The 22,534-nt window shown below is 40.2% G+C and overlaps 3 protein-coding genes across 4 annotated transcripts; 2 read left to right on the top strand and 1 right to left on the bottom strand.

The window, feature by feature from the left end:
- The first annotated feature begins 5,260 nt into the window (after positions 1–5,260).
- zgc:122979 (uncharacterized protein LOC641576 homolog) lies at positions 5,261–8,579 on the top strand. Its single transcript, XM_060890858.1, has 4 exons — positions 5,261–5,463; positions 5,905–6,151; positions 6,361–6,860; positions 7,862–8,579. Exons 1-4 carry the CDS (start codon positions 5,371–5,373, stop codon positions 8,093–8,095), a joined length of 1,074 nt encoding a protein of 357 aa, XP_060746841.1. The 5' UTR covers positions 5,261–5,370; the 3' UTR covers positions 8,096–8,579.
- A 2,711-nt stretch (positions 8,580–11,290) lies between these two features.
- Positions 11,291–13,984, top strand: hwa (huluwa). 2 transcript variants are annotated; one of them, XM_060890438.1, is made up of 3 exons: positions 11,291–12,058; positions 12,998–13,184; positions 13,525–13,984. In XM_060890438.1, exons 1-3 carry the CDS (start codon positions 11,471–11,473, stop codon positions 13,689–13,691), a joined length of 942 nt encoding a protein of 313 aa, XP_060746421.1. In that variant the 5' UTR covers positions 11,291–11,470; the 3' UTR covers positions 13,692–13,984. The 2 variants fall into 2 exon arrangements, with proteins under 2 accessions (XP_060746421.1, XP_060746422.1); XM_060890439.1 differs by having other exon boundaries at positions 13,479–13,666.
- A 663-nt stretch (positions 13,985–14,647) lies between these two features.
- On the bottom strand, positions 14,648–21,402 carry atp5fa1 (ATP synthase F1 subunit alpha). Its single transcript, XM_060890436.1, has 11 exons — positions 21,246–21,402; positions 20,428–20,503; positions 20,140–20,309; positions 19,838–20,011; positions 19,145–19,311; positions 18,598–18,898; positions 15,767–15,991; positions 15,530–15,637; positions 15,280–15,424; positions 14,963–15,113; positions 14,648–14,843 (listed from the first exon to the last, which is right to left on the bottom strand). The coding sequence occupies exons 1-11, from the start codon at positions 21,303–21,305 to the stop codon at positions 14,765–14,767; spliced, it is 1,656 nt and encodes a 551-aa protein (XP_060746419.1). The 5' UTR covers positions 21,306–21,402; the 3' UTR covers positions 14,648–14,764.
- Between the last annotated feature and the right edge of the window lie 1,132 nt (positions 21,403–22,534).

Here is a 22,534-nt window from a genome sequence, read left to right as displayed (position 1 = left end):
AGATGAATGAAAAATCGTTGTTGCTGTTTTATTAGGTTATATATATTACTACATATAAACTATATGTAGATTTAATGCCACCAAAGACAGTTACAACTGATATATAAAAATATATAAACATCCAATTGTTTTCTGTTCAAATGCAAGCTCCACTGTAATGAAATCTAAACCTTGATTTAGTAGAAGACATGGAAGCATAAACAAATTTATGTTCACATGAGTGAGTCATCTAATCAGTACAAGAACATCTTCTGTCAGTACAAGAACATTTTCTGATTTGCCAAAGGATTATCAAGACAAATGATGCCTCCAGCCGTTTTGCCCAGATGGTGTGCTCTAGCAAAATGCCAAATTTAGACAGCCGCATTTATAAACATCTTAAGAAATCTGAGATAGGTGAAATAGCCCATTATTACAAATAGTATTTAAATGCATACCTGTAATGGTGGAGAAAGATTTAGGATGGCAAACTTCCATTAAACAAATGAAAACTTTAAACCTAAATAAATTAACAATGCAGTGCCATTGAAAGTTTATTTAAATTGTGATATATGCAAAGTGTACAATGTGGAAGCTGCATTTGCTGTACACGAGTTTTGATTGTTTCCTGAGTATAAAGGTAACAACACTAATTAGGGAAGAAATGTTTTTACAAAACTCATTTACACTGAGTTAATGTTGAACATAGACAACTGAATTTAACATTCATGGCCTTCTCCCATATTACTCCCACTACCGGGAGAGGCAATGTTCACCTTGTAGATGTAACAGAAGTTCAAGGTGAACTGCTGGAACACCTGTCTAAAATGCAGATGAGGAAATGTTCCTTGTACATTAGCATGGCATGGTGTGCATGATTTGCCATGGCAATGACATTGAAAACCCAGTGATACAGAAACACTTTACACCCATGCTTTAGAAAAAGCCAGACCAATCTTTTGCTGAAGTCTTTGATAGTGAAAAGATACAGTTTCAATGGACCATTGCCTCCAATAAAAGGTGGATTTCAGATAGACTTTAAATTTATGATCCTCCAGAGAGATGCCATCTATTGCAATGCTCACCACTTTTATTACAGATGGACTCTAGCAGGCCCTCAGGAAAACTAGAACTTTGGGAACATCTCAAATGAATGTCAACCTGGTTACTAGGGGCTCTAACATTCAAGAGTGTTTCCTGAATGTTATGCCACAATCATTAGTTCATGGTTCATTCCAAGAGGATCTGGCCCATTGTTACATCTCTCTGACCATTTAAGACAGAACACCTACTCTGAGCAAAAGCAACTAGGGTCTTTTGACAACTAGCAAAAGCAGCATGGGAAACTAAACTCTTGTTTATTGACTCTGGCTAAGTTTGAGTGCAATGAGAGAAGAATCGGAGGTTGTTCAGCTCAATTTGGAAGAACAACAATAGGCAATGTGCTGAGTTGGAAGAGGTCCAGCTAGAGGTCCAGATCTAGAACTCTAATTTTGAATGTAGATGGCATCTACATTCAAAATTGTAGTCGACTCATCTACTAGATGCCACTCTTCTGCTCCCCTAGTAGATGAGTCACTCACTGTGGATGAGGTTGTGCATAGTCTAATCTGTGTGGCTATTCAACCTTGTGCTGCCCTGGTATCCATGTGATTCTCACCACTTCTGGTGGTTAGGGGGGGCTCAATGGAATCATATATCCAAACTACTTTGTTTGTCATATACAGAAAATGGCTCCTTTTTGAAGGTGCACAAGCAAAGATAAGACATTAGACTGAGGTTTAAGCATATATCTGCATTACTTACAAATAAAATATATGAGTACACCATGAGCTTTGCAAAGTGAAACGGTAAGATACAGTCCATATTTGAGTGAAGTAGTGGGTAACAATAAAGAAAAAGTATATGGTATGGTTTTTTTTTACAAAATGACAGGAAGTTGTGCTTAATTTTGTGTCTGGCCAACAGGTGGCACCACATCTTTTTTTCCACTGACATTGTAATGCCTCCATCCTTTTCAACATCTCCAGTCTTCTCTTTCTTAGCTTATTATATTTTAAAGCAGGGATCTTCAATCTTGTCTGCAAAGGGCCGGTGTGGCTGCAGGCTTTCATTCAAATCAGACTGGAGTCACACCTGTTTCTACTTGTTTAATCAGTTCATCTGGGGCTCCAATAAACTATCTAGGCTAATTTCTAGGCTAATAAATGCCTGCAGCCACTCCAACCCTTTGCAGATATGATTGAAGATCTATGTTAATTTGTGATATTCTTCATATTATATTACAGCACTAAAACAGGTAATACCATCATATCAGTATATGGCATGTTTAGTTCATTATGTATTTTACTTTACAGTATAAAGTAATAGTTCAGTTTTCAAAACAATTTTCCTCCCATATTATATTTGATTTAAATAAAATATTATATCTGAAATTAATCATCCCCATAATAAATCAATCAACATATGATGCATTGATATATCTTTTACCCTAACTCCTTTTTCCATCTAATTCTTCTGTTCTTCTGTGACTTTTAATGATTGCCCACTTTCACTCTACTCAGAGTCGTGACTCAAACTTCACACACACACACACACACACACACACACACACACACACACACAGAGAAAGGGAGAGAGAGCACGAGAGGGGGGTGAAGGACAGACAGTACCTGTGAACGGAACACTACAGCTCACTCAGCTTTATAAACCATTCTTTCTCTCGTGCACACAGAGGAAATCTCTGCAAATCTATGCACCAATGAAAGGTGAAACATGTGCAACAATTTAAGTGTGATACATTTTTACATTTTATGTAAAAACATTTAATACATAAAAAAATATAAAAAAATAAACAAAAATACATTTTGCATTTTATATTGTATTTCTGCATGTCCTTGCTTCACTCCACGGTTTGAGCCACGTGAATATATTTTAGATATCCAGCCACACCCACGCACGCTCGAGACAGTAATAATGCAGACACTGTCTGCAGACAATGTGCAGACACACAGACAGACATACACGAACACTGTCGTTCTATGCTTGTGACAGCATACTTCTTATACTTACAGATTAAATTCATTTTATAATTTCACTCAACCTTTACCTCACAAACTGCAAAAAAAAAGCTACAGCTTATATTAAAATAATAATAATAATAACAACAAAAATAACAATGATAATAATAACAACATTAATAATAATTGTTTACATTTCTTAACAATTATTAACACAAGTTTTCCTCGTGTTGCCAAATGTACCTTGTCAGACAATTCTATTATTATTACTATTATTATTATTATTATTATTATTATTATTATTATTATTATTATTATATTAAGCAGATATCCTCTAGGTGGGCAGCAAATGTCCTCCCCAGTTGGACAGGAATGTCTGACAATTGACTTTGTCCCCACGAAGTCCCAATTATCAGACATTCCCATCCTCCCTTCTGGGGAGAACATTTGGTCCCCTTTTAGATCCCCCTCCCATCCTCCCTCCTTTCCCCCGACGCACGTACACACACAGACACGGTGCTATAACGATCATTTATAAAGCCTTCTGGACATTTGCGATTCACGCGCCGAAAGTTACTGCAAACGCGAGATCACGACTCATTCACAGCCCTATTCTAGGCTAAAGGACACTGAGCTGTCGAATCACACATACACATCCACACACACGCGCTCGGATACAACACACGCCCTGGTGCGACCCAAATGATTCTTGGGGCTTCAAATGATGAAGCTGTTAAGACTCGCACTTGCTCACACGTTCACTAGCGCCATGTATTCTGTACAAAAATGTCGGTAAAAGCTAAAAACAAACACACCCAGTGGTCTGCCATACCGAATGTACCCACATAGATTTAATAATAATAATAATAATAATAATAATAATAATAATAATAATAATAATAATAACAATAATAATAATAATAGCAACGCGTTATAGTCGGATCCCTGCGGCTCGTTCTCATATATCCGGCTTGTGCGCGCATTAAAATGGAGGAAACTGGTGGAGAACATTTCTCTGACTCTACCGCAAGGTGCATCTTCTCCAAATTTGTCCAGTTTTCCGGTAGCAACGGGAATCCTGTGGTGCTCCCATCTGCTATTGGCTGCACGCGTCACGACTAAGGAAATACTGCCATTTATGTACTCAGGCACAAGATGCGTTCACGCTGCGGCGCTGCAAAGTCACCCAACCACCCAGAGACATGAGGAATAACGTGAAGTAATATTGCCTTCATATTTGTGCTCACTGAGTGACTGTTACGCAGTGTGAGCACTACTAGTTACACCACTACTATGTGTTATCCCTCACACCTTACAAACTACATGCAGGAGGCACCTAAAAGTTCATTTTAACACAAATGTGTATCACACGTGATGCAGTATTCATTTAAAAGACTTAAGGTGTACATAGGAATGGATGTAACTAGTACAAAGCTTTAAAAAAAAAGTGGCTAAATGTGAATTTTTGAAGTTAAAGATTTCTAACAGAAAAAAAAGCTGTTCCTTTAGAGCGCCACCCCAGCGACGAGGACAAGAACAGTTTGTACCCTTTGTACCCCACAGAGGGGGGGGGAGACAGAGAGAAAGTGAGAGAGAGGGGACACACACAGAGAGAGAGAGGGAGAGAGAGAGAGAGAGAGAGAGAGAGAGAGAGAGAGAGAGAGAAATTATAGTCTTTATTAGACTGTGCTATGACATTAAGCTATAATGCATTATATTAACACACAAACGCACATGCGAGTATATGATGCACTAATTGCAACTATAAAACTGTTGCCTATAAATGACCCACATATAAAAAAAGACATTATGGTTCATGGTGCTCATTCCGGATCTCGGCTTATTTATGCTGCATAACAGAGCTAATGCAGAGACAACAGAATTCCGCATAAATTAGCCCAGACTGGGTTTATAAAAAAAATCGTCCAAAAAAGATAGCTAGGAATACCAGTTCCTGTCTCGCCACGTCCATTATAATATGAGCTAAATCTGAGAACCGAGAAGGAGGGGGCTGTGTGTGTTAGAAAGAGATAGGGAGCGAGAGAGAGTGCAATGGTTATTTTAAAATTCCGGAAGCGTTTCCTCACATGGACCGCTGGGCCGTCTTGTGCATCTGATGCTGTGGAGTCGCCCAATGAGCGTCGAGAACAGCTCGGTTTCCAACACGGTATTCCCTCTCGTGCAGATCCTGGGCGGGCCCGGGGAAGCTCGGTCACGCAGCGTGGGTGGTGTGTGTGTCTGCCGCGCCGGTATAAAAGCGCGCCGGCAGCAGCGGAAAGATGCAGTCAGTAGTAGCTTGGTTACACAGAACCGGCTCGAGCTTCAGCATCAGCAGCGGCAGCATCAGCACCAGCAGCACCTATTAACCATCATGGTTCTCATCTGGACGCAGTTTGGCGTGAAGCATAAGAACGTCAAATGCAAGGTGCGAGTGATCCACGGCGAGGAAAGCTGGACCTCTGATGTAAGTTACCCTAAAACTTGTTTATTCTAGTTTCTTTATCAGTTTTAATTTTATACAACATGACATCTAAGTATCAGCATTGTAATTTATGCCTGAATTTTACAACTGTGTTCTTCCTGAATGTACTCCTGAATGCACTCCAAACTTAAGCTACAGATACTTGTCACTGAGCTAATAGACCACAGGGTAGAAAATGTCACTGTACGGTATCTTTTTTCTCTCAAACAGTGCAGAGTGCATTTATCTAATAAAACCTTTATATACTGGTGGTTTAAATACCAACAAATTCTGCTTGTATAGTGTCTAATGTAGATGGAGATAGGTGTCCAATTGACCATATATGAAATTCTCTGTATCACTGTGTGAATTAAGAGCTAAAGATATAGAAGTGTATGCTTAACAATTTTATTTATTATTTATTTATTCTCTCTCCCTGAACAGGAGGCGCATGAGGACCCTGAAATACCCAGTCCTCCTTCTTCACCAGTGTGCTTGGACCACTACGCTGTGTTAGGGGTGTCGAGCGACTCAAACGAGGAGGAGATCAGACGTGCATATAAACGCCTAGCACTTCGCTACCATCCTGACAAAAACCCAGATGCGGATGCAGAGGAGAAGTTCAAACAGATTGCACAAGCCTATGAGATCCTTACAGACCCTGAAAAGCGCAGCCTCTATGACCAACAAGGTGAGAGCTTTATATAGGTCACACTGTTCCCATTTTCACACACTCTGCTGTGTGCAGAATTCATAAATTATCATTCCCTAACCCATATTTTCCACATATATAGTTTTAGACTCCTAAGTCACTTACACCTACAAATTTAATCTAAGCAGAAATTTCCACCTTTCTTTAACTCTTAAAAACTCACATTTTCATACACGCATCTTTTGCAGGTTTGTCTAAGGGACAGATGTCTTCTGCAAAAGCAGACCCAACACCCAGTGGCCCCAAGGTCGACGCCCATGCCTGGCGCATCTTCTTCAACTTTGAGTTTGACTCAGATGAGGACCTCTTCAACCCATTTCTGAAGAACCCTCAACCCCACCTTGGTCGTCACCACAGCAAGGCAGGGTCCCACCCTGGGGGTGCAACCGAAGTGCATGACCTCTATGTGTCTCTGGAAGACATTCTGACAGGTGTTACAAAGCGTGTGAAAGTCACCCGGCTCCGGCCCACAGACAAGAACACACTTCAGCCAGAGGAACGTGTGATCGATGTAGAGGTGAAGAAAGGATGGAAGGAAGGGACAAAGATTACCTTTCCAGGGGAGGGACAAGGTGTGTCAGGCCATGGCCCGAATGACCTCACGTTTGTGGTCAAAGAGAAGAAGCATAGCCACTTCAAACGGGAAGGGTCCAACATCGTCTACACAGCCACCATAACGCTTAGAGAGGTGAGTGTGTGTGCTAGTAGTACAGCCTGTCCTGCTCTCCACCCACACAGTCTCTGCTAGATGATAAGCCTCTGCAGAGCACTGTGGCTATATTTAGAAACTCTTCCCCTCTCCCGCAGGCTTGCAAACAGACACACTCCTCCGCCTTTTGCCTCTCCTCATCTTCCCTCTGTCATTTTCTCACATCTGATCTCTAATTATGAATTCCCTTCCCTTCATGTTTTACCCTCATGTCCCTTGATCTTCCAACTCTTTTTGAAATCTACTTCAGCTCAGAACAAATCCTCTATCTCTCCCTCATTTCCCATCACAATCTTTTGTGCATTATTTCAATTCAATTTAAATCACTCAGCCTGTTTGCCATGATAGTTATATATTTCACTGTCTGCCTACAAACATCTATCATCTTCATATCTCACCCCACCGTTCATCTGCCTTGTCATCACTATCACCTGTCTGTCTCACACTCTTTTCCCTCCTTGTCTCACAGCCTATCGTCTCTCTGTGTCTCGCACCATCACACTCGCCTCCTCCTCCCAACTCCTCTCTCCTGCTGCTTCTCACCCCCATCCCTCATCTCTTATCTCTCACCCTCCCCTTCTCATCTCTCTCATCTCTCTCCCACGCACTTCCTCCCTCCTCCTCTTTCCCACTCAGACTAGAACAAGAGAACAGGAACACATTAGCAATACCCGTCTCGTAACGGCATCTTGCATAACAGGAGACGTTCATTCACTCTGAACCAGACTCTCTTCATTCAAACTCGACTAAACATTATGCAACACAAAAACCCAATAATAGGTATTTTCAAATGGTTTGGAAACAGTAAAGCATGCTCTAGCCTGTAGATTTCTCACAGATATACTCACATTATTAGTTCAAGAAATAATCCTCATTCTAAAAAACAAAATGTATTAGGAAAACCATTTTGTTCATACCTAGCATACTAAGATGTAGTAGCAAATAATAATAACCTTCTTTGTTCCTTTCTCTCTCTGTAGGCATTATGTGGCTGTACTATTAGTGTCCCCACCCTGGATGGACAGTCAAAGCCTGTTCCCTGCAGTGATGTCGTCAAGCCTGGGTCAGTGAGAAAATTAATAGGGGAGGGACTTCCTCGGGCAAAGAACTCAGCCCAGCGCGGTGACCTGTTGGTTGAGTTCCAGGTGGTGTTTCCTGAGCGTATCCCACCATCCAGCAAGGAGATCATCAAACACAGTCTTGGACAATGTTAACCCAGACATACAAACACACAGATCCAGTGATGGTTGCAGCATCAAATTTTTGTCTCTGTGAGGCATATTGTGTGCCGGACTGTACACACATGCACACAAAATATCATAGGTAGTCCATAGATTTTAGACAAACACACACATTGCATTCAGACATACCACATATAGACAGACAGGAATACACAAATGCAGACACTTATACACACAGAGGTGCTACTCTTAAAGTATCAACACACATCCTGTATGTAGCAGGATGTGACATGCTCTATGGGAGAGGGCTTGATGGCCTCCTGTAGGAAATTGCTGTTCCTATAATGACCATCTCAACTTGCTCTAAACAATGACAAATTTGTACTTGTGTACAGAATCGTCAAATAATTAGTCTCTATGAGAGAACCTGTGTCATGTTTCAATGAATTATTTATAAAGGATGATTATATAAAGACTTCAGTGTGCTGTATAATTTGGCATGTAGGCTAAGACTGAATGAAAAGCATGTTTTTTATGTACAAATAAAGACTTTATTAAATAAACTACTTTGTCTTTAATATTTTTTCCTAAAGACACTTCTGTAACTGTGATGTAACTTTAGCCCTGCAGCGTAATGTCTATACATGGTCCTGCACAGGGGTGCTACTAAAGGGGGAAAATTAGGATCCACACACTTTTGGGGCCCCCAGAGGCTTGTATGCTTGGTGCAAAATGGGTGTGGTAGGGGCCCCAGTCTCATTTTCTTTCATAGGGCCCAAAATTGCTAATGGCACCCCTGGTCCTGCATGTAGAGAATTGGGAAGAACACTGGTAAGCAAATGTTAGCCTGTACCAGCAACCTTTCCAAATTTTATAATATTAGGCAATCATTTTGCTAATAATAAGTGAATCACAAAAGCTTTTGACTACTCTCTTGATCTTTTCTAACCAGTGAGATTTATAGCCATGGCTAACTGGAATCTCCTGTTTCAGACAGGAAATGTGATCAGACTTTATCCAAATGGATATCAGGTGAAATCACCTGAAAATTCAGACTGAATTCTCACAGTACCAGTCACTTGACAGAGGTTATAAACTAGGTCTTTGGCTATATCATATTAAAATCAGTGATGAGATACAATGTAGTACAACAAAGCAAAAATGCTAAAAGATAAGTCTTAGCAGAGAAAGAGAAAAAAATCATCTCTCCCTCTCTCTGTGTATATACATACACACACACACACACACACACACACACACATATATATATGTATATGGATCAAGTGGAACTATGAAACTATGGATCAAGTGGTCAAAAAAGTTAAGTCTAGAATTGGGATGAATGCTCACATTGCTCATTGTCATGTGGCGCCCCCTGTCGGTCGCAGCAAAAGCAACTGAAATTATGGACATTTCCGGTTGTAAAATGGTAAAACTTAAAATGTGACAAAGAATTTAATAAAAAAAAATTATTTTATAAAAAATTCTATTACAAAATGAGTACATTTCAGCAATTTGGTGGTTTAGGTCTAATTTATATTTTTTATTTATATTATATACTATACTATACTAAACTATTTATACTATAAACTATACTATACTATACTATAATACTATATTATATATATATATATATAAACTCCATGTTTATATATTGCCTAATATAACATTAATCTCTATACAATTGGTTTTCACTTTCATGCTGTTTTGTGGCTCCTCATTTTAACTTGTGTGTGTGACCAAACGTTTTCACAAAAAATATTAAGATTTACTGGTTCATAAAGAAAAGAAGAAAGACGATTTTAAATGAAAATTTTATTTATGTGTGTGTATATATATATATCATTCAAACAAGGAGAAACACATTAAAGGGCCCTGGATATGTTCCAGTTACAAGAAAGATTATAATATTTACTAATTTAAAAAAGTTCACAAGACAAAAATAGACTATATGGCCAAAAGTATGTGACCACCACTTTAATGCTGTTAATGTAGAGTTGCAGAGGTTAATAGCTACCAAAGGTGGTATAAGGATAAAAATGCCAACAGGTCATGGGCACCCAAGGCTCATTGAAGCATATGGAGAGCAAAGGCTAGCCCATCTGCTCTGGTCCCACAGAAGAGTTGCTGTAACTCAAATTGTATATGATAAAAATTAAAAAGAAAAAAGGGTCTCAAAACACACAGTGGGGTCACAAACGGGTAGGGTGCTCATGCTGATCTCTGTCCACTGCTGCATGTGCCTACAATTGGCATGTGAGCATCAGAACTGGACTGAAGATGCTGGCCTGGTCCGATGAATCAGGTTTACTTTTACCTTGTCAAGAAATAGCATCAGGATGCAATGGGAAGAAGGCAAGACGGCAAAGGTAATGTGATAATCTGGGCAATGTTGGCATTCATGTGAGTGTACTTGACATATGCCACCTACTTAAACAACGTTGCAGACCAAGTACAGCCCTTCAAAGCAATGGTATGCCCTCATAACGGTGGCGTCTATCAGCATAATAATGCTCCCTGCCACGCTGCAATAAGTGATGATGGTTTGAGGAACATGACAAAGTGAACATGACAAGGTGTTTGAGAAGGCGTCTGATTGAAAATCTGTGGGACAAACAATTCCAAACCATGGAGACCCCACTGCTCAGCTACATTCACAGATGGAATCATTTTTAAGGATGCAAATCACCAGGCTCTTTAATATGAAGTTGCCATAAGGCACTACCACTAATACTGCAGCTGGTTGCCATAGTAAGAAAGTTAATCAGTAGGAAACCTAGTATTCAATTTGATAACAAATCAGTTTTCTTGACAATTGCTGCGAATCACTGTATGTGTGGAGGTAAAATGAAATGAAATTAAAAAAAAAAACACAATCTTTATCTTATGTCTACATGCGTCGACACAATCTGACTTACTGTGTTGCAAATGTAATAATAGAGCAGTCAGTGTAAGTGCTTTTTTTTTTAAAAAAAACCGGCGCTTGATTTTAAACCAGGCGCGTGAGGTTTACCTCAGGTTCACATAACTGCTGCTTCGTGATCGATTTCAGCGTTTGTGCTTTAAAAAAGAACTTTTTATAAATGTAACAAGAAACGGATCGATTTGTAAAATGTGATCGTCAACACGGACGCACACGAGGTAAGTTTTGAGCCTTTCTGAAGTGTTTCTAGAAGCCCGCTTTAAGTCCGATTAGCCTCCAGCTGACTAGTTATTCATAGACTTCATCACAAACAGCACCGCAGATTCGCTCCAGTGGCTTTGGTCGGAATTTACCGGTGTGAATTAAACAGTGTTGTTTATTTAGTCGGTCGACTACATCGCTGTATTTATTTATTTTTTTACAACTTGTTACCGGTTTAATTTATCACCAGTATCGTTTGTAATTCGACGCCACTTTGTGATGAAATGTCTCAGTCGGAAACGGCTGTTCCTTCGCCAGAGCTGCGCGAGAGCCTGCAGGTGTCCAGTCTGACGCTGCTTGTCCTCGTGCTCATTCCCTGTGTAGTTTTACTGCTGCTGTTAAACTGCCTGTTGCTAGGATACAAACTGCTTCAGTTTGCGAGGGGAAAGAGAGCGCGCTACGGTTGTGAGAGCGTGCTCTTGAATTCGTCATCGTCGCTGTCCACGCGCCAGAGAATCGCACGTTTTAACGACGACGCATCGTACGGCCCGGTACGGAAAACGAAATACGCGTCCGTGTCAGAGCCGATGTTGGCGCCGCCGATCACGTCGTCACTCACTTCATCTGCAGAGCGGAGGGCTGCGTGCGGCCAGCGCTGCAGGTCGGAGGCGCTCGCGCGACCGGACGGGGCTACCTATGCAGGTACGGGGTCGCTCCGCGTGCCAAGCACGTTACTGGGAGCCAGTGGATCACGCGGGTCGCGCGCTTGGCGAAGGAGCGCGCCGGTGATCTTACAGTCCAGCGACTCGGAAATAGAGCGCGAGAACGTTGCACCACCAAATTCTCCAGAGCAGCTCGTGACGCAGATCAGGGTAAGAGTCCTCCTGACCGGGACTTTTCCAGCTCCACCAATAGAGCCAGACTATGAAATATCAATATTTTGTTACTTAATGCTGCTTTGTGCTCCAAAAATATTTAGATATTTCTGCCCGAATCCATTATTACTCAATGTAACAAATTACATATCTAAACATTTTTATGCAGATTGTTTCCTGTCTTTATGATGTATCCGATAGGTAACAGCATAAATGTGCGGTGGCCAAAACATACTACTCCTTTAATGGATGTGGTAGCTCAGTGGTTAAGGTGTTGGGCTACTGATCGGAAGGTCATGGGTTCGAACCCTAGGTCCACCAAGCTGCCACTGCTGGGCCCCTGAGCAAGGCCCTTAACCCTCAGTTGCTCAGTTGTAAGTCACTCCAGGATAAGGGTGTCTGCTAAATGCTGTAAATGTAATGGGCTGCTTTTCAGCTACTGTATGGTAGAGTAGTGGGGATATTTAAATGCAGCTCTGGTGTGCTACGTGTAAAATCATGTGTCCTGAACACTCATGAGCTCTGACCACAAACTTTACTGCACACCTTTGGGATGAACTGGAACGTTGACTGCATGTAAATGGCTTATGACTCAAATTTCCACAAACATGTTTAACATGCACATTATATGTGTGATGGTTCTCTGTTTTAATGATGTGATGCTGCAGGTGTATCACAGACCATTTCAAAATCTTAATGTAGAGTTATATTGCAGTATATTTTTGGAAGATTGTCCAATAAAAAAGATTATCCCCAGACTGCCACACAAGTCTTTCAGACCCTGATTGTGAATAATTTAATCGTTATCTTCAGTAAATTACAGAATAGTACAGTTAAAATGTTGTACCTTTATTTTTGAACACACATGCTGCCTTGACAGTGATGTCTGTCTGGCTTTTGTTAGTTACTTTGTAATTTGTTTGTGTTTGTGTGCAGCATGGTTCATCGCCTCTGATGATGCGCAGGAGTCGCACAGTGGAGCTGGAACTGGTCTCCCTCGATAAGGTCCATCTGGAAGGGGAACTCATCAGCAGCATCCCACAGGAGACCTCGTGCTTCATAGCATCCACAAGCACCTCAGCTGCTGGGCCTGGCCTGGACAGTGACTTCGGTGCCAGTGCAGGTTAGTTCAAAGCTTGTTATAAAATTTTCCTTTTAATTGCAGTAGTTCTGTAAAGATCTAGGAATTTTCTTAGCCCATTTCTTACTTGACTGTAGCTTATGTGGGGAATTGGATTTTGTTTCATCCCATCAAAATCCAATCACAGAAAATGTAGGATATTGTATTTGGGAAAACTCTTAAAATGTAATCATTTAACAGTATTTTTGATTTGTTAAAAAAAAAAGTTTTAACAGTGGAGTTTCCCTTTTAGCCTGCTTTTCTATATATTTGTTTTGAATTATGTCCACATTTCAGGTGTGTGTAATGAAGAGGGTGTAAAACTGTACACATAATTATCCAGGTGTGTCTTTGCGTATCCTGTCGGCGGACAGCGACGGTTTTCCAGGGGCAACCTGGGCATCTGGTCTCGAATGGGATTATTATGACCCTAGCTACGTCACGCAGAACCACGTTCCCAAACACAGACACCATGCACCGCCCATCACAACCAAACAGTACTGGGTCTAATATGCATCGTTTTCCAGCTTGTAGACAAAGAACTCTATAGTTTTAAACTCCATGAAACACAGAAACTCAACACCTTATCCACATGTATACTTGCACAGTTCACTTTCTTAAACTGCAGGATGTTTTTTGCTTGTTTGTTTAATAGAATCAACCACTTGTTCATGTGTTTACTCACATTTATTATGCACTTGTCTTCCACTGTATGCACTCATATTGTATGTTATTGGTTTATGTCTTTTGTCATTCTTCAAGCTCCTGTAGTTTTGGCTCTTCATGCACATTTAACACCAGCACTTGCATCCAAAATTCTATTCTAGCATTGATCAGTTGACACTAGTCACCCCTAATGTATTTTATTGTCTAAATAAAACATTTTATTCTACTCATCAGTAAATGAAATATGAGAGGATGGAAAACATAACCATCAGAGACAGATACATGCTGAACATGTTCCTGAAGAAGAAAGAAGAAAAAAAAAATAAAATAAAAAATCTTCCATGTTCCAAACGCAAGGACCGGTGCAGCACCAAGTTTGGCATTAAGTAACCTCATTCTGATAGAACATGGCTCAGGTAGGAGAACAGCTTAGTTTGTCCATTAGGTGGTGGCACCTCTTGCACAAGCACCGTAGCCATAAACATTTAAACTAAATGTTACTCAGTGGAGGTTTGTTCTTGTACATGGCCCTGGTATTTATGAACGTTGTACCATTTTCCAAGTCATTTCAACTGCAGCAATCCTGTCCAGTATAAAACATTTAAAGAGGGAGCTAAACACAATCCACCTTAGTTAATATGCTTCAGTATGTTTATATAAAATGTGAGAATATCCACATCTCATGTGATTTTTATACATGCACCCAACCACTTTTTGCTGGATCCTGTAGATTGATACACCAATTTCCAAAATAAATTACATTTCTCCATAAGTTTTATGCAAAAAAGGTAACCGTGAAATAGAGTGTGGAACACTTTATTTGTTAGATTTATGTACATTGATCAAGTGCCATATAAACTTAACTGGAGCACTATATGCAAACATTGAGAGACATGAGCAGAATGTAGGGGGAAACATTACTCAAAGCTGGACAAGAAATTAAGCACAACTTCTTTTAGCTTTGCATCCGATGCTTCAGAAATCTTGCCATCAGCCCTAGAAAAGAATTGTTGATTTTGTTTAGAAAGTGCAACAAAATCATTATACTTAATATTTAATGCAATATGAAACTTTGACCAAATGGATCAGGATGCTGAAATTGTGATCTTGGTCACCTGATAGTTGCAAGCAGTTCCTGTTGTTGACTAAGAATGTGCTGCAGGAAGGCCTTCTCAAACTTTGTGATCTTGCTGGGTTCCATCTTGTCCAAGTAGCCCCTCACACCAGCATAGATGACTGTGACCTGTTCCTCAATGGCCATGGGAGCTGGGAATAAACATACATTTTAAAAAGCTGTCCAGATGAAGAATGACAAGTGTTTGGAAAGCTGCTCATTTAATGAAAGCATTAGTTTTGGGCTGAATGTTGTCCCGATTTAAGACACAACTTAAGCTTTACTTCTCTGCTACAACAGGACCTCAAGTCTGCTCACCGTACTGTCCCTGTTTCAGCAGCTCAGTAAGCCGAACACCCCTGTTGAGCAGCTGCTGTGTGGCTGCATCAAGATCAGAGCCAAACTGTGCGAAAGCAGCAACCTCACGATACTGAGCCAGCTCCAGCTTCATTGTACCAGCCACCTATACACACACACACACACATTTTAGTTGTTTAGGAGGTATTAAACCAGGTTTTTTAAAAAAAGTTAAACTGTCTGGATTTTTGATCAGAAGGTGATTGTCTACCTGCTTCATAGCCCTGGTCTGGGCAGCAGAACCCACACGGGACACAGACAGGCCCACATTAATGGCAGGTCGGATACCCTTGTAGAATAACTCTGTCTCCAAGAAGATCTGTACATTTGGGATAACATTACATTTTATACATATTTTAGGAGGAATGAATTTTTTTTACCTTAGTCCATTACATATGTAGTGTGCAAAGAAGCTAGAGCAAGACATCAGTGCACCAGAAACACTAACCTGTCCGTCAGTGATGGAAATGACATTGGTGGGAATGTAAGCAGACACATCTCCAGCCTGAGTCTCAATCACAGGCAGGGCAGTAAGTGAGCCACCACCAAAGTTGTCGTTCATCTTGGCAGCTCTCTCAAGCAGACGTGAGTGCAAGTAGAAGACATCACCAGGGTAGGCCTCACGCCCAGGGGGACGACGCAACAGCAGGGACATCTGACGGTAGGCCACAGCCTAAGGGGGAATGAAAATTGTTACCAGGTTCAACTTAATGAAAATGCAAAAGCACAGGCTCTGAAGAGACAAGGACAACCCACCCTCGAGAGGAAAAGGTGGGGGGAAAAAATAAATAAATAAATAAAAAAAAGTTACATTTTACAACTATAAAAGCCAAGTGAGTGACAGAATGCTTACAGAAAATAATCAAATGTGTTCATTTAAATACGTTCTGAAGACTATTTAAAGGACAGTGTTCCGTTAATACAATATTCTGATTAAGTACATACAATTTAATTAAAAAAATATATATATTCTTTGGTTTCTATTATTGAGAAACTGGTCTAATGACAAAATGCACATTATTCTATTGGCTCAAAAAGACCAGGGTACAGGAATTACAGGTCACACTCAGTAAAAAGCAAAACAAGAAGCAACATAAATACTAAACATATTGCTTCCCTTTGCATTCAACTGAACTGTCTTTTCCCACAAGGCAAATATTAATCAGTGACAGACTGAGAAAGCAAAACCCATGTAGTGGTGTGAAGAAGTATTTGCCCCCTTCCTGATTTTTTTAGGTCACATTTTAATGTTTCAGATCAAACAAATTAAAATTTTAGTCAAATAACAAATTAAAATTTGTCAAATAACAAGTAAACATGCAGTTTTTAAATGAAGGTTTATTATTGAGGGAAAACAAAATCCATACCTACATGGCCCTGTGTAAAAAAGTGATTGCCCCTAAACCTAATAACTGGTTGTGCCACCTTTAGCAGCAAGAACTGCAATAAAGCTTTTGTCATAACTTGCAACAAGTCTGTTACAGCGCTGTGGAGGGATTTTGGTCCACTCATCTTTGCAGAACTGTTGTAATTCAGCCACATTGGTGGGTTTGAGCATGAACCGCCTTTTTAAGGTCATGCCACAGCATCTCAATAGGATTCAGGTCAGGACTTTGACTAGGCCACTAAAGTCTTCATAGCCGCGCTCACACTGCAAGTCTTATTGATCAATTCGGATATTTTGCTCAGATCTGATTTTTTTTGTTTGGCTGTTCACATTACCTTTTAAAATGTGGCCTATATCAGATACCAGTGTGAACTGTTTGTTTCGAACTGACCCGCGCAAACGAACAATAACGTCACACGCAGCACGCCATTGTGCTAAAGTTGGTGAGGTTATGGAGAAAGTAAGCATTTTCGCTTCTTTCTAAATGTTTGTGTAATGGCAGCACAGAGACGCAGTGTTTAGAAAATTTTCGGATGTCGAGGGCAACTTTTGATTATTTGATCTATTTTGTAGGCATAGTCACGTTTGTGTGCGTACTCGCCGGCGCATAATTGTGACGAATGTTCACACTGCAGCCACATTGGGGGGGGGAATAAATAAATGAATAAATCAGATTTGGGTCTGATTCAGGACCACATATGGAAGTGGTCTGAATCTGATTTGAACAAATCAGATCTGGGCTAGATTTGAGTGTTCACACTACTCCTGAAGAAGTCTGACCTGGTCACTTGACCCCCAAAAAAAAAAAAAAAGTCAGATTTGGGCCACTTTTACCTGCAGTGTGAACGTGGCCCATTTTGTTTTTCTACAGCCATTCAGAGGTGGACTTGCTGGTGTGTTCTGGATTATTGTCCTGCTGCAGAACCCAAGTTCGCTTCAGCTTGAGGTCACGAACAGATGGCAGCAAATTATCAATCAAGATTTTTTGGTAGACAGCAGAATTCATTATTTTGATTCATCTCAGCAAGTCTTCCAGGTCCTGAGGCAGCAAAACAGCCCCAGACCATCACACTACCACCACCATATTTTACTTTGGTATGATGTTTTTCTGAAATGCAGTGTTACTTTTACATCAGATGTAATGGGACACACCTTCCAACAAGTTTGTCTCATCATTCCACAGAGTATTTTCCCAAAAGTCTTGGGGATCATCAAGATGTTTTCCGGCACAACTGGGACGAGCCTTTATGTTCTTTTTGCTCAGCAGCAGTTTTAGTCTTGGAACTCTGCCATGCAGGCCATTTTTGCCCAGTCTCTTTCTTATGGTGGGGTCATGAACACTGACCTTAACTGAGGCAAGTGAGGCCTGCAGTTCTTTGGATGTAATCAGGCCTGGATGTGACTGGTTTTTCACACCTGAGCTCAATTAATCTACAGTTATGTTTTAGCAGTGGGCAAACACTTTCACACAGGGCCACGTGGGTTTGGATTTTGTTTTCCCTTAATAAAAGCCTTCATTTTAAAACTGCATGTTGTGTTTGTTATCTTTGACTAATATTTAAATTTGTTTGATTATCTGAAACATTAAAGTGTGACAAACTTGCAAACAATAAAGGAAGGGGCAAACTTTTCACACCACTGTAGGTTAAGAATAGACAGAAGCAGTCTGGACAAGCAATTAAATAAAAAGGCCAAATTTTCCAAACAGGAATACTATACATTTAAAAAAAAAAGAAATTGAAAAGGTTGTGCAATTTTAGGGCATACTACCACCACTCTAAAACGACTACTGAGAATCCTTGTTTAACAAAACGTTGACGGACTCTTTGGGGGCTGGACTTTGCAACATTAAAATGTCTTAGTAAAAGGTAATAAACATTTCAGACCCTTACCTGCTTGGAGAGATCATCATAGATGATAAGTGCGTGTTTGCCGTTGTCCCTGAAGTACTCGCCCATGGAGCAGCCTGAATAGGGTGCAAGGTACTGCAAAGGAGCAGCATCAGAGGCTGTAGCAGAGACCACAATGGTGTATTTCATGGCACCGGTATCAGTTAGCCTCTTAACCAGTTGAGCCACAGTGGAACGCTTCTGTCCGATGGCAACATAAATACAATACAGCTTCTTCTTCTCATCTGTGCCATCGTTGAAACGCTTCTGGTTGATGATGGTGTCAATAGCAATGGCAGTTTTACTGTTAATAAAGAAAAGTCAAAACAAGCATGTGAGCAGCTCAGCTTTATATGAAGGTTCGTGTGAATTAATGACAAGTGACTTAAAGACATTTCCTAATGCCATGGACTGAAATCATTTTTTAGTCTGTAACTATACACAAAACCCATGTATACCAGCCCAGGAATCTTCTTTTGAAAAGAACCATTAAAAAAGGTTTATTTGCTGATGCTGGGTCAAAGTAGCTCATCCGCCCCATCCTCCATACCCAGTCTGTCGGTCTCCAATGATCAGCTCTCTCTGGCCACGACCGATAGGCACCAAACTGTCCACAGCCTTGATACCAGTCTGCATGGGCTCCCTCACAGAAATACGGGGGATGATGCCTGGCGCTTTCAGACCAACACGCCGACGTTGCTTAGATCCCAATGGACCCTAGCACAATACAAAAAGTAAAAGAAGGTACAAGTTAACAAAAATGTCTCTTACAATGCATCTTCAAATTGAAGATGGAAACAAACATCTTCAGTTGTCTGACCTCTAATAAGGCCTCATTAAGGTCAGCCTTGCACTTGAATTCCAGTATGCACTGCATTTCTATTAAAACTAATAAATACCCCACAATTACATTAATCGTTATTTGCAATGCAATGAGCTCTTTGCATAGTATAAATGCTCTTTTTTTTTTTAAGAAATTGTGGTAGCTACGCAAGGCTAAGAAACAAAAGGCATGCAAGATTAGACAGCATGGCTTCATAAGATCTTGCTGAATATGGTCACCTTGGCCAGAGAAAAAGAAAGGAAAAAAAATCTTTTTACCAATGAAAACAAGAAATCTCGTCTCATTTAATCAAATCATGAAATTTTTAGAGCTAATTAGAGGTATTCAAAATGTAGTGTTCTTTTCATAAATTACCCCATTTTATTGGGGGGGGGGGGAATCCACCATGACTCGGCATACCTTGCCATCGATGGCGTTTCCTAAAGCATCAACGACACGGCCGAGCAGCTCCTCTCCGACTGGCACATCCACAATAGCACCAGTTCTCTTAACAATGTCCCCCTCCTTGATCAGCTTATCGTTACCAAACACCACAACACCAACGTTATCAGGCTCCAAGTTCAGAGACATTCCCTAAAAACAAAGGGTTTTTTAGTTTTTTAAACTATAACTGCACAATTGGGGGAAACTGCACTCATACGCGTGAACAACATCAAAGCTAAAGCAGACCGAGTGAACCAGGTTCACTAAAGTGTACTCACCTTCAGGCCAGAGGAGAACTCCACCATCTCTTCAGCCTGCACATTTCTCAGTCCGTACACACGAGCAATACCGTCACCGATAGACAGCACACGTCCAGTCTCCTCCAGATCAGCACTGGTATCTGCACCCAAGATCTTCTCCTCCAGAATGCTGGAGACCTCAGCAGTGCCTGAACAGGACATAGGTGGTCACGATGGACAAGTGTATTAGGCTCATGCAGGGAAAAATAAATAAATAAATAAAAAACCATCCTGCCACAACAAAAACAAGGCAGTCCATGCACATACCAGTCTTCTGCAGCCATGGCTTTGCTGTGTGCAGGTTCTTTGCTCCCACACAAGCAGCAGCTACATTCTTGGAAACCTGTTGAACAGTTAAATAACATAAATAAAAGAAATCCATCTGCTGATTGCCGTCACAGAGGCCTTTATGTTGTGTACATTACTGTTGACCTTCAATTCCTGTACAGCACAATGAAAGAAGTCAAGACGTTAAGTTGTCCGAGATGTAATATATATTTAACAAAAGGGATTAAAACTAAATGCTGTACACTTGCTAAACAATCCATATGAAACGTCACAGCTATATAATCAAGAGCTAGCATGTTAGCTTACAGTGCTAACCGCGGTTAGCAATCTATACGGCTAAAAGCTAACAGGAAAAGAACATACTCCGCTCTTCAAGGTCACAATATTGAATAAAATCAAATACAATAACAAAGTAATATAATATAATAAGCCACACAATCACCTACAAAAACACCCAAACCGGATAAATGACCAAATCCTGACCTTCAGTAGTTAAATGTCATTCATTTGACACGGGTTTTTTTATTGTTGCAACATTAGACACAACACATCTATTCACAGCATACTAGTGACATCAAACTAGTTCGTTTAGATACGTGTTAATAAGATGTTCCGCGATACAGCTTCAGCTCTAGTAGAATATCAACACAAACCGCAGCTCTAACAGGCCAAGAGCAAGATGGCGGCTGCACGCGCCACAGAAGCGCTGACATTCAGGACACAAAAAGTCAAAAGCAGTCAAAAAAATAACAAAAGCCTTTGTGCAAACACGGAGAAATGACTGATTAAATACTCACAAAGGCGGCCCGACGTGGCAGGGTGCGGGCGATAGCCGCGGCGACGCGAACTGACAGCATATTTCGTGTTTAAGTGCAGACCTCGTCCTCCACCGAGCAGCTACAGCGCCAAGGACCGGAGTGAGCGAAATGGAGGACGCCGGCGAGAGCTCATATAGAAAGGTCAGAGCATGACCCGGAAGAAGTATACGGACAGTTTTAGTATTTAAAAGTAACAATAAATTACTAAAAAAAAAAAAAAAACGAAACGAAAATTTAATGAAAATTTAAACAAATATTTAAATGCTCTTACAGAATGTCCACTAAGATTTGTAAACAAAGCCAATCTTTAAACGAGTGAATTTGTCTGTATTTAGTTAGCTCAAGTCATTTCAGGTTTGACATTGGGACTGTCAACATAAACTGTAAAATATACATCCTTTCCCTGACAACTGTACAAAGTGCAAAGACCAAATTGGTACACTTTTCCACTGTGTATGGGAATGTAAAGAGCTACAAACATTTTGGAAGGAAATTCTTACTATGATTGGTCAGTTAATTGGAGATAATGTTCCTCTTGAACCAAAACTGGGTGTATTCCATATATATATGGAATATAAATATGAACATATGAAGAGGACCCAGTAGGGTCGAAACGTTGCCTTTTATTAAATATGGGAGTTATAAACAGTGTTGCGGACATATATATACCCATTTGAATTTGGTCGTAAATGCAAGAAAACATAAACTAATAGACTTTACGTGGCCAAACGTGTCACTGCATTAAAGTGGAAAGACATTCAAAAAGACCCTCTTCTAACCAATGGATCAAGAAAATGTCCTCAAACCTTTACTTTGGAAAAACTGACATTTGCTATCAAACTGAAGTTAAATGACTTTTATAACATCTGGACTCCCTTTCTAAACTTCTGCGATCAAGTGGACTTGACAGCAGAATAACTTGGGACCTGAGCAAAACAAGGTTAAAGAACACTGAATTGCTGCAATTTTTATTAAAGTTATTACTGTATTATCAAAATATTATCTCATTTAAGTGTATTTTTTCATGTAATTTATTTTATTTTATTTTACTTATTTATTTATTTTATGTTCCAATTGTAATTGTTCATTTTGATATTTAATTTCTTATAGGGTGTTTTTTTTTTGTCTTGATGTGGGAAAAACCTAATAAAATAGTAGTGAAAAAAATATATACATCCTTCTGAGTAAATAGAGCAAAAAGTACATCATGAACAGTTTTTCTCACAAGAATATATGCAATGTGGATCTTTATGTATTAATTCAGTCCA

This window comes from Tachysurus vachellii, chromosome 17, assembly GCF_030014155.1.
Source record: "Tachysurus vachellii isolate PV-2020 chromosome 17, HZAU_Pvac_v1, whole genome shotgun sequence".
NCBI classification, from domain to species: domain Eukaryota; kingdom Metazoa; phylum Chordata; class Actinopteri; order Siluriformes; family Bagridae; genus Tachysurus; species Tachysurus vachellii.
The sequence above is the reverse complement of the archived record's forward strand: the minus strand, read 5'-3'. Positions and strand labels throughout refer to the sequence as shown.

Excerpts from the sequence above, each read along its gene's own strand:
- atp5fa1 (XM_060890436.1), bottom strand. The coding sequence starts at position 21,305 with ATGCTGTCAGTTCGCGTCGCCGCGGCTATCGCCCGCACCCTGCCACGT. Across the intron at positions 20,012-20,139 it reads AGTTCTCCTCTGGCCTGAAG|GGAATGTCTCTGAACTTGGA; the intron begins GTGAGTACACTT and ends CTTTGTTTTTAG. Across the intron at positions 14,844-14,962 it reads GAACTGCTTGCAACTATCAG|GGCTGATGGCAAGATTTCTG; the intron begins GTGACCAAGATC and ends ATTCTTTTCTAG.
- zgc:122979 (XM_060890858.1), top strand. The coding sequence starts at position 5,371 with ATGGTTCTCATCTGGACGCAGTTTGGCGTGAAGCATAAGAACGTCAAA. Across the intron at positions 6,152-6,360 it reads CAGCCTCTATGACCAACAAG|GTTTGTCTAAGGGACAGATG; the intron begins GTGAGAGCTTTA and ends CATCTTTTGCAG. Across the intron at positions 6,861-7,861 it reads CCACCATAACGCTTAGAGAG|GCATTATGTGGCTGTACTAT; the intron begins GTGAGTGTGTGT and ends CTCTCTCTGTAG.
- hwa (XM_060890438.1), top strand. The coding sequence starts at position 11,471 with ATGTCTCAGTCGGAAACGGCTGTTCCTTCGCCAGAGCTGCGCGAGAGC. Across the intron at positions 12,059-12,997 it reads AGCTCGTGACGCAGATCAGG|CATGGTTCATCGCCTCTGAT; the intron begins GTAAGAGTCCTC and ends GTTTGTGTGCAG. Across the intron at positions 13,185-13,524 it reads TGACTTCGGTGCCAGTGCAG|GTGTGTCTTTGCGTATCCTG; the intron begins GTTAGTTCAAAG and ends ATAATTATCCAG.